At 36.9% G+C, this 11,343-nt stretch overlaps 2 protein-coding genes across 2 annotated transcripts; one reads left to right on the plus strand and one right to left on the minus strand.

Annotated features, from left to right (window-relative positions):
* The first annotated feature begins 4,351 nt into the window (after positions 1-4,351).
* LOC137139718 (galactose-specific lectin nattectin-like) lies at positions 4,352-6,366 on the plus strand. The gene is made up of 7 exons (XM_067527379.1): positions 4,352-4,461; positions 4,791-4,856; positions 5,009-5,030; positions 5,324-5,433; positions 5,519-5,653; positions 5,882-5,993; positions 6,177-6,366. Exons 2-7 carry the CDS (start codon positions 4,791-4,793, stop codon positions 6,236-6,238), a joined length of 507 nt encoding a protein of 168 aa, XP_067383480.1. The 5' UTR covers positions 4,352-4,461; the 3' UTR covers positions 6,239-6,366.
* A 1,493-nt stretch (positions 6,367-7,859) lies between these two features.
* Positions 7,860-10,092, minus strand: LOC137139861 (galactose-specific lectin nattectin-like). Its single transcript, XM_067527695.1, has 7 exons — positions 10,023-10,092; positions 9,757-9,822; positions 9,535-9,556; positions 9,314-9,408; positions 8,981-9,115; positions 8,614-8,725; positions 7,860-8,218 (listed from the first exon to the last, which is right to left on the minus strand). Exons 2-7 carry the CDS (start codon positions 9,820-9,822, stop codon positions 8,157-8,159), a joined length of 492 nt encoding a protein of 163 aa, XP_067383796.1. The 5' UTR covers positions 10,023-10,092; the 3' UTR covers positions 7,860-8,156.
* Positions 10,093-11,343: the final 1,251 nt, after the last annotated feature.

Raw genomic sequence — 11,343 nt, forward strand, 5'->3', positions numbered from 1 at the left:
GTTTGTTTGAATCAGTGGTAAGTAAGGATTAGATTAAATTTCAAATCCTAATTCATAAGCACTCAAACTGTTAGTGCAGAACTCAGCCCCTTGTTGAACCACGCTAATATTTAGGGTTTCATGTGTAACTTATTTATTGTGGATTATTACTAGCCTTTTTAAAAAAAGGAAAAGTCTACAGATAATGAAATCCAGGATGATCAAATAAAATTCAACCCAGAAAAGGAAATCAAACCTGTTTACATGACCAAAATGAAAATGGATTAATTTTTATCTGAGAAATATTTGTGATAAATTATTTTTGTTTTTATGTTTGTAACCATGTTTGAGTCTGGTTCATTCTCCTGTGGACAGAAGGCACTTGAAGGATAAGGAGAGTCTTTTCTGATACATGTAGCCTTCAGTGAAGTGGTTGAAAATACCTTAACAGTTCTATATTTAACCAGGTTTTGTAAAACTTTGGGTTCCTTTTTGTTGGTACTTTCAATTTTATAACTTTTTTAAATTTTATAACTAACATGCATATCTTTTGATTGCACTCAGAGGATGCAACATACAAACTACACATAGAAAGAATGCATTTGGGTGGGGATTCAAACCATGGACCTTCTCGCAGTGCTACTAACCACTCCACCACAGTGCTCTTTTTACTTCATTTGTAACAAATGCACTTTTTGCTAGTTTTCTTCAAGTTAGAGGTAACTGCAGGGTGAAAAAACCTTTTACTCCTTGTTTTCGAGTGAAGAAAAACAATCGAGTAGCAGCAAATGAGGCAACGACACTACTTAACCAGTGAGAGGCCGCAATTCACAAAAAGTTGCTTTGTCTGCCAGGAAACCTTTTAGGCAGGTATTAACAGGGTCATTAACGTAAGTATTCATAGGGTCAAGGCATCTTGGTGCAATTCATATAGCCAGTGCAATTGACCATTTACCTTTTTCTGCTCTTGGAAAATCTCCAGCTGACATTTGCTAAGGATGGAGAGATTATTACATTTTCGAAAGTGCACTACTGAGAGTAAAATATATTTCCCATTTATGCAGTTTACACTATGGTGGGACTGATCTGAACACTAGATAATTGCAGTTAATTGACAAAGAAGTGTTCTTAGATGGAACAGCTACTTTAATAGTATAGTATAGATCAGCGGGTTTCAGCTCATCACTTAAGGGGTCGCCAACGCACAAGTGTTCAGCGCGTTGTGTTGGCATGAGTTTGTACGCCGGATGCTTTTCCTGCCGCAACCCTCTCATTTTGGCCCTTTATGCCTTGGCGGGGCCAAAACTTTAGAGGTGGGATTCAAACCCATTCACTCTCCCTCAGTTACAGGCTTTGTTTAAAATTCGTGAAAACCTTAAGGAGGCACAATCAGTACTTACTATGAGAGAACTGCAGCTTGGACAGCTTTACTGTTTGAATTGTGAGAGATGTAATTACTTGGTCCAGTTGAGCAGTGTTTCTGGTGGCTCGGAAGGATAGGACAATCACAGTCAGTCCTAATGTCCTGCAATGGGAAAAAAATTGGGCTTTGCAGGTTGAATCAGTAGAGGTGCAGAGTCAGGATCTTTTGGACTGCACTACAAATGGGGTTAAGAAAAATGTGACTTTATGATCAGCAGAGCCAGAGTTAAATGGAAAATGAAGGTTGTTTCCTAAACTGTAACGGTTTAAGTTGTAATGACACCATCCTCATCATTTTGGATTTTGGTTCACAATTGGAATAAAGATTAAAAATCTGAAATGTTTAGCTATGGTTCTATGAACACAAAAGAGCAACTTAGATACATCACTGTATCGATTCAACTGAAACAGGAGGTACTAATCCTTCTTTAAGCACTGATGCTATTGTGCCTCGACATTCTCGCACACTGTGAATGACAGCGTAAGGAATATACTGTATAACATCACGGAGGGGATCCAGGTACCTGGCACAAACAAAAGATCTCAACAAGTGATCGTTGTCGAAAAAATCTAGGAGGGTAAAAAGGTTTGTGTTGCTACATGTGAATCCATGGCCACATTAACACACTGAGAGCTGTGGGGACTCATCGTTCTGTGCATAGTTTGTTACCTTCAAGTGAACAAATGATCAAATTTAAAACTTAATAAAGAAGTAACAAGCTTTTGACATGGGACCCTTCTTTAAGACAGGATCTAAAACTCAGCTCATAATGTGGAACACTTCTAAATGTCCTTGTCTTTTCAGTTTTAGTTCATAATTTGTAAACTAAGATTTACAATGTTACCCAGTAAATTGGCCGCATGTACTGTACTTACAAAAAAGGGGGGGGGGGGGCATAAAGGGCAGTATTTGTTTGTTTGTTTTAAACCTTGTAACTCATAATTTCTCTTCCTTCCTTGGTGTCATTATATTTCATGCTCCTCCGATGATCAAGTTTTTACTAAAATTGTACTCATTTACTTCTTAGGATGACTTTAAACTCGTGTTTTTAGGGAATACACAGGTCTAGAAATTGAGAGAAGCACATGGGCCAATGATTAGTGTTCAGTTTTTTAAATTGCTCACATGACAGAACTCCAGTGTGAACTACTATGTAAAAGTGTTCCAAGTTAAATAGTGTCATGTTAAGTAAGCACTCAGAGGCATTTGTTCAAAGGTTTGTCCGTTTAAAGTTGACTCATATCATTATCCATTAAGATATGACGTTTATTACTAAAAGAGAAGATTGTGTTTCTTTCACTGGTATTCTACTTTGCTTTTTTTTATTTCCTTTTTAGCTGTTGTTGATCTCTGAATTCATCCAATATTCATCTTAGTTCAGTTGACAATCATACGCTCACTGCCCACCTCACTAGGTGCACTTAATGCCATCGAATACAACATCCCCGATAGAAATTCTACTTTTACAAGGTTATAATTTCTTACTGTCCAAAAAGGTGATAATGTGTTTGTTTGTACTGGAGTGTGTTATATTGAGAGGTGGTCCTAATGTTTTGCCCCCCCCTCCTCGTTCATTTTAAATATAATGCCCAAACTATTATATGCGCTCCAGTATCAGTACACGACCCACCGTGACCCTAAATATTAAACGCACGGTATTTATTTATCACCTTTCTGACAGTTTACATCTACTGCTTAAACACTGATGCGTCAGTATAAAATAATCCAATTATGTCACTCGAGAGATTTTCTTTCATCAACTGACATTGAGATAAAATACATTTATTTTAAGTGATAAAATTCTGCTTATAAACACACAAAAATTCTATTCTGCTAAGAAAATTCACTCCATGTATCAATAGAAGAACTAATTTGTTCAAATTAGGAGTTCAGGCCAAAGCAATCAGAGTTAATGATAACCCTGCTTATATCAGACTGGAATTGGCAGGAAGAGTTTTAATAAAGAAGGATGAAGTTGTTATTGAGTCAACCTTGAATTAAAAAGTAAATTGCACAGGAAAGTATGTGGAGGATAGAAACCTTATAGTATCCTTTATATTATTCTGTCCATGGTTACGTTGTCTTGCGTGAATACTGCTGAGAGCATGTGGCTTTCCTTCTTTGTAAACACTTACTCACTACGATTTTCTCGCTATGTTAAACCAGAATGTCTGAAGCAGATTAAACATTATTGTCTTAAATCAACACCCAAAGGTGTTTACTTTTTTATTGTATTTCCATACAACCAGAATTTAACCTGTGTCTATTTCACCAGCCCAAGGTCGTGAGAATTCAATTTTAATTAAAGTAATCCACACCCTCTGTCATTTGGCATTTCTATTTTCCTGTACTGCCTGCAGATCTGATGATAGCTGCCTTTTTCTGCATTTAATGATCATCTATAACTTTGCATAATTTACTCACATTAAGTGATTATCTTCCAAAGTTGAGGCATTTTAGTCCAAACTCTGACTGCTTGTTATTATCCTTCCATTACAGCTCTACAGGCACCATGCAGACAAAATAGATTTCCGCTCTGGAAGAGATGGACTAAATTTGATAAACTTATGTTGCTTTATACACGTATTAGACACACATTTAAGAAATCTTTTACATTGAAGAAATTTTTATTTTAGCCCCTCATGTCCAAAGTCACATTTTTAGGAAGGGGTCTATGAGGAGGAGAAGTGATTCAGCAGGGAAAACTTCTTTCAGTGTTTATATGGTCACCTGGATGTTAAGGGACACAAGCCTTTACATCTTTACATGCTCCCTAATACAAAATACCACTTGTTGTAGCTGCTGCTTTACGTGTAGAGTTTTGCGTCACTATTGTTTGGACAAAATTCTGGTCTTGCCTCAGGTCTGTGTAAAGTAATTACGCAGAATTTATTATAATAATTACACACTGTAGCAGGTAAAACAGAAACCAGAAAAAGACCAGTTTCTTTAGGCAAAGCGCACAGAGGAGTATATAAAGACGGTGTTTCCCTTTCTGAAACATCCTGCTTCAACCTGCCACAGTTACCAGTGTAACCTCACCTGATCAACACGGCAAAGTAAGCTTATATCTCTTGCCCTTTGTCACATCACAAGCTATTTTTATGCATGCTCACAGAAAGGTACCTCAAAGTTTATTCAATCTGTTTATGATCGGTTGTTTGCAATGTCATAATAATGTGAAATCTTTATTTCATCCACAATGTAGCATTTCTATATCTGAAAAAGATATTTTTCTTTCATTCTTTATATATATATATATATATATATATATATATATATATATATATACACACACACACACACACACACACAGAGAGAGAGATTTGCCATAGACTTGGAAAATGTCTTCATGGTGTGTTTCCTTCTTTAAACTTATTTGACACAGATGGCACCCGGTCTGTATTTCATTGTACTCCTCTGTTTGACCAGTGGACTATGGGCTAATCCAGATGTAAGTTTAATACATAGAAGCATGCACATTTAAAGAATTACTTTATGTATTATCACATTATGTATTACCATTGCATTATTATTGTATTAATAGTATAGTATTAGTGCCAGTGTAACATTTTTGCTTGTGTGTGTGTGTGTGTGTGTTCACAGTCAGTGGGTGAAGGACCATCAGGTTAGTACCATGTACAACTGTAAAACATTGTGATGAATTGTCAAATGACAGAAATCTTTATAAAGTTTAGACAGGGATATGTTATAGTCTGGGTTGATCCAGTGATTGTTTCCTCAAAGACTTGTTGTTAAGCACTGGTGCATTTTTAATATTCCAGTGTATTTTTACAATACTCATGTCAAGTGTAGACTGAGAGACACACTGGTAATTGTCTTTTATCTTTCTCTGCTGAACATAAAGCAGTCCTGGCCTTATAAGTAACATTTGTTTTCTCCTTTCGTACCTGTGCCAAGTATCTTTTGAAGATGACGAATGCTGTAGGAGATGCCCATCTGGATGGACTGAGTTTGGCAACCGCTGTTACATGTTCTACTTTGAAAATAAAGACTGGGCTGATGCAGAGGTACGTTTTGGAGTTGCTACATTATATTTATGATTCATGGTTTTGCCTCACTCCTTGCACCTTTCTCCACTTTCCTCCTCATTAGGTTGCCTGCATTGCTGTCAGTGGGAACCTGGCCTCAGTCCATAGCAAAGAGCAGTACACCTTCATTACAGACATGATTAAAAGGTCAACTGGCACAGATGTACAAACTTGGGTTGGAGGCCATGATGCTGCAAAGGTGAATGATTCATAAGTGGATCTGATCACAGTATCACTTGTTAGCATATTGTTCAATATATTGTATTCTGTTGATAATTTGGTCACCACATTAAAAAAGAAATGTACCACTCTTGAGGTTTGTTTTACTATTGGGAAACCAGGACATGGGTTTAAATTTTTAGCATCTGAAACACATTTACACTACATATTTTTTGTAGCGGTAAAACTAGGTATTTTTTTCTTTCAGGAGGGTGTGTGGCTGTGGAGCGATGGTTCAAAGTTTGATTACAAGTTCTGGGGAAAAGGGGAACCCAACAACACAGGCGGAGCAGAAAATTGTTTGGGGATTAACTATAACGGTACGTAGTGATTACCTATTGTCCTCCCAATTGTGATTTTTTTAATGCAGCAGTGAAATCCAATTTCCTTCTTTAAGATAGGACATTTATGTAATTAAGTTTTTGATTTACTTTACAGCAGAACATTTCATTAGCGAAAAAAATGGATTTATTTTTAATGAAAGTGAAATTGTTTGTTAATAGGTAGTGGCAACGACATCACCTGCCAAAGCAAGAAATCTTTTGTTTGCGCCAAGAACCTGTGATGATCTTCACCGTGATCCCCACTAATGATGTCATTTTCACCAGGATGTAGATCACCAATGACATCACTGATGAAAGACCTGTCAAAAATCTTTTGTTCATTAATCAATAAAAATGTCCTGATCAGCAACGTGTCCTATCCTTTCTTTTTTACTTACAAGTGCCCTAAAGTAGAACTTGGCATGAAATATTTTTTAATTAGGAAAATGTAATATAATATAAATATTAGTTTCTACATAACTTCTGGTGCTCGTTTTTGCTGCGGCCCCAGGCAGCACTGCATTAAGAACAGACACGATTTTCTAATGGACCTTCAAAATCACTGTCTGTGAACACAGTTCACTGTGCAATCCACAAATGTTAGTTTAAGCTGTATCATGCAAAGAAGAAGCCTTATGTGAACAAGTTGCAGAAACATTGCCTTGTTTTCTGGCCTAAATCTCATTTAAATGGTCTGAGGCAAAATGGAAAGTCTGTGGTTGGATTAAATTCTTTTTGGAAAACATAGACACCCTGTCCTGCGGACTAAAGAGGAGAGGGACCATCTACGTTGTTGTCAGTTTAAAATCTTGCATCTCTGATGGTGTGGGGCTGCATTGGTGCCTATGGTGTGGGCAGCTGACACATCTGGAAAGGCACCAACGATGCTGAACAATAGATGGAGGTTTTAGAGCAACATATGGTCCCATCCACATGTCTTTTTCAGAGAAGTCTTCAACAGCATATTTCAGCAAGACAACGCTAAACCACATACTGTATCCACCAAAACAGCATGGCTTAACAGGTGAAGAGTCCGGGTCCAGAACTGTCCTGACTGCAGTCCAGACCTTTTACCAATAGGAAACATTTGGTGCATCATAAAACAAAAAATCTGGCAACAAAGGCCCAGGACTGTTGAGCAGCTAGAATCCTGCATCAGATAAGAATGTGACAACATTCCTCTTCTAAAATTATAGCAAATGGTCTCCTCGCTGCCCAGACATTTACAGACCTTTAAAAGAAAAAACTACAAGTAATGCAATGCTAGCATCTACCTTATTTACTGTTATAATGTTCAGATTTGGTGATAGTTGTTAGTTGTTGATAGTTGTTTTAGCCAATTACAGACCAATATCCAATCTCCCTTTTACTTCTAAAATCCTTGAAAGAATAGTTGCAAAGTAATTAAGCAACCACCTGTACAGGAATAATATGTTTGAAGATCATCATAGTACAGAAACAGCACCTTTGCTTTGATAAAGCATATAGTTAGTTACAATCATGCTGTTATGAGCTTAGACTTTTGAGGGATCCACCCTCCTCCCAAGGGGGATTTATTGGTTTTTCTCTATATAGCTTATAGTGTTGACTTTATTATGTAAAGTGCCTTGAGATGACTTTGTTGGATAAAGTTGAATTGAATTAAAGATTTCCCATTATAATTTTTATTATTGTACTATAACTGTTTTTTATACACTCCTTAACCATGTGTGCTACTTCTGATGATAAAAGAACATGTGTGGAAGCTGAATCTCCATTTATTATGTTTATTTTTATTATGTAGGTTTAGAGTTAAGTGTAATAAAGTATACATGAAAGAATCAAACAAATTAAAAAAAAAACCCACAATACTATAAACTAAATTCACTGGCTGTTTATTTTAGTGATTCAATGTTTATACATGTAAATATTTAACTACGTCACTTTTTTGTAAAACTGTGGATCCACAGTAAATAAAAACCTGATGTTTTGAAACCGAGTTGCGGTTTAAGATGGTTATCAAAGAGATGAAACATATTACAGATCTGGAAGCTCTTTATTGATTAACAAGAAAGAAAAATCGGACTTGATTGACATCCCAGCAGTGAAGACATCAAGACTTTTTATCCTGGTGGAAGTGACTTCTTCAGGAGATGTGTGACATCTTCATAATGGTCATCATCACAGTCGTTTGCCACAGACATAAGATTTCTTTATCTGGCAAATTGTGTCGTTTGGTTTATCTATAATTGATATGTTAAGAAACAGTTAGAGATGCAAATAATCACCCCTTTCTTTCTTAATCCATCCCTTATCTGTAACCTCTTATCCTGTTCAGGGTTGTGGGTTGCTGGAGCCTCTCCCAGCCGTCATTGGGCGAGAGGCATCACAGACATTCGAGAGGCATCACAGACATTCACATCACATTCACATTCACCACAGTCACCAATTAACCTAACAAGCATTATTTTTTGGCAGTGGGAGGAAACCGGTGTACCCAGGAGAACCCACGCAAGCCCAGGAGAACATGCAACTCCACACAGAAAAGTCGCTGCAGCACTTCATCTCTTTCATTGCTAGAGTTTATAATTATTTGTTTCTTGATTAATTGTTTAGACAACAGATCATCACTACGTACCTCTATAATTCAGCTCCATACAGTGTTCCACTCCGCGTGCGTTGTTGGGCTCCCCTGCTGGCCACAGCTTGAAATCAAACTTGGAACCATCACTCCACAGCCACACACCCTCCTGAAAGAGAAAGACGTCACAAGTTTAATTATAAACATATTTTACCACAACTAAGACTTCTGTTACGAATTCCACACAGTGAAGACTATGTTTGTGGTGCTAAAAGAAATTAAAATATGTCCTACATTCCAAATATAATTCAATTTATTAAGATTTTTTTTAATTTGACTACTCAGCTACATAACAAATAATATATTTACTGTCATACACTCAAGGGATAACTGCACCAGTTGTCATTTATCATATATTACTTGCCTTTACTGCATCGTGGCCTCCAACCCAAGTAGGACCATCTTTGCCAGTCAACCTTTTAATCATGTCTTTAATGAAGGTGTATTGCTCTTTGGTATGGATTGAAGCCAGATTCCCGCCGATATCAATGCAGGCAACCTAATGAGGACAACAAACCATGAAGTAAAGAAAAATGCTGGAGGTGGAGACAAAATGATAATGTCTCAGAGAAGAAGAGACTAAATGAGTTATTTTTAACACCAGATGAGGACTTCGTCTACTGAATGATGATTGTAAAGAACCAGCTGTTTTAAAGCACATGAATAGAGTGTGGCAGGTACGTATTATAAAACACACCTCTGCTTCAGCCCATTCCTTTGCATCGAAGTAGAACACATAACAGTGGTCACCAAACTGTGTCCATCCAGTAGGACATCTCTCACAGAAATCCTCTTCATAGAGTAGGCATGAGAGAGAAAGGAGGGAATAAAATAAATTATTGTTCCTAGTGTTTGTTTGTGAAAGTGAATAATATCACATAAAGCAGAAATTTGCTCTATAGTCCACAGTCCACTAACCAAATCCGTCTTGAATTTGTGTCTGTGAACATAAAGAAAACATAATCAGCACCAAACTCAACCTTTTAGACTTGACTTCATTGATTATTTTTCACTACTTTAGTGCGCTCAGAGTTAGTGTGAAGACAAAACACAGAAATTGTTAATGGACAAAGTTGGAAAAAGTTACTGTTAGACCAATGACTTATTAAAAAATAATATAATTCTAAAAATGTTACTTACGTTTGCTCCAGTCCACAGTCCACTGGTGAAACAGAGGAGCACAATGACACAGAGATCTGACAACATCTGTATGAAAATAAATGCACCTTGAAGCTCTCTGCCATCTCGGCGTGATAATCAGTTGCAAAAAGCTTATTACTAATTGAAATTTCAAAACTAATTGAAATTTTGAGGAACTGTGGGACTTCAATTAAATGTAACAATAAACAGATGGAGATTGTTTCTTTAAATATGCATCAATAGCTGATGTAGGATTTAAATCTTACTTTGCGGTGATGACCAGATGCGCTGGCAGTGGAATGTCTTGGAAAAGGAAACAGTCTATATATACCCTTTCTGGCTGCTTTGCTTTAGGAACTTGTAATGTTTCTTTATTTGCTATCAGGTTTTTCTGGTATATTGTGTAACTATTACAATGAATTCTGGATAAATTTGTTGACTTAAGCTTGAAGGTAAAGCAGAATTCTCTTTGAGCGTCATAAAAATACCCAAAGTTTACTAAGCACGGCGGCTTTATTGCTGTCAAAGAATGCCGCATTCTAAAAAAAAAAAAAAAAGGAAGGGTTTTTTATAAATATTACTAGAGCTTAATCACTGTAACGAACCAACTGACCAATGCTCTGTATAGTCCCTGATGAATACCCCTGCACACATTAAGTGAATGAGGAGTGTGGATTCCTGTGGGTGGTACAGGTACAGTCCTCAGCTGGCCTCAGTTTTTCCCTCTTGGTTAAATGAACAAAGTTACTCCAGACAAAAAGCACGGAAATTATGTTGGCCATAACCACACTGCAGCCTGTGGTAAAATCTGCTGATGGCCCTTGGCTTTACTTTTCAGGCAAAATTTACTTACTCATTTTACTCATGACGTTTGTGGTACACAGTTTTGTCCTAACTAAACATTCAGGGAGGCTGCTTGTTTAAAGAAGGTGTCAGCACTATATTTTTCCTGTGCAGTATTTACCTAAATCTATGTTTCATCCACCCGGCATCCTAAGACCTACATTTTGATTAGACAAATGCACATTTCATAAGTTACATCCAGTGCCAACACTCAGAGCAAAAGCAAAAAGCATTTGGCCTTGTGTTACAGTGCTGATCTGGTACCAGCAGGCCTATTAGCTTTTTATTTTAACAAATTTAAAAACTGTGCATCTTTTTTGCACAGCCTGGTGTTATTTTTATTCACATGTAAATATGGAATTTAATCTTTGTACTATTGTTTTTGTTTTTTCTGATCTTAAATGTTTGTACCATGGACATATGAGTATCTAGTTTTCAATTCTCTGTATGTGCTCTACGTGCGGCAGAATTCACAATAAAGAGTTTGACATTGACTTCATTTGTTTTAAGAAAAAGAATATAAGATAAAAACAACTGCTAGACAATAAGTCAGTCACACTACTCATTGGATATTTCCTGCTGCAAGTGTAAGAACTGTACATCATTCTTTATCAATGGCTTACAATGGGATTCGATCCTGTGGCCTTCTGTATCCCAACCCGATGAGTCACCACTTATGACACAAATATCTGCAGCTCTACCCATCATCTCCGCTCCAGTTCTTCAAGTGTAGTCATTGCAAAT

This window comes from Channa argus, chromosome 13 (assembly GCF_033026475.1).
Source record: "Channa argus isolate prfri chromosome 13, Channa argus male v1.0, whole genome shotgun sequence".
In the NCBI taxonomy this organism is placed as follows: Eukaryota; Metazoa; Chordata; class Actinopteri; order Anabantiformes; family Channidae; genus Channa; species Channa argus.

Bases quoted from the DNA above. Each gene is read 5' to 3' on its own strand.
- LOC137139718 (XM_067527379.1), top strand. From the start codon at position 4,791: ATGGCACCCGGTCTGTATTTCATTGTACTCCTCTGTTTGACCAGTGGA. The intron at 5,434-5,518 runs GTACGTTTTGGA...CCTCCTCATTAG, and splicing joins AAGACTGGGCTGATGCAGAG to GTTGCCTGCATTGCTGTCAG. The intron at 5,654-5,881 runs GTGAATGATTCA...TTTTTCTTTCAG, and splicing joins GAGGCCATGATGCTGCAAAG to GAGGGTGTGTGGCTGTGGAG.
- LOC137139861 (XM_067527695.1), bottom strand. From the start codon at position 9,822: ATGTTGTCAGATCTCTGTGTCATTGTGCTCCTCTGTTTCACCAGTGGA. The intron at 9,557-9,756 runs GTAAGTAACATT...TTATGTTCACAG, and splicing joins GACTGTGGACTGGAGCAAAC to ACACAAATTCAAGACGGATT. The intron at 8,219-8,613 runs GTACGTAGTGAT...TATCAATTATAG, and splicing joins TATGGAGCTGAATTATAGAG to ATAAACCAAACGACACAATT.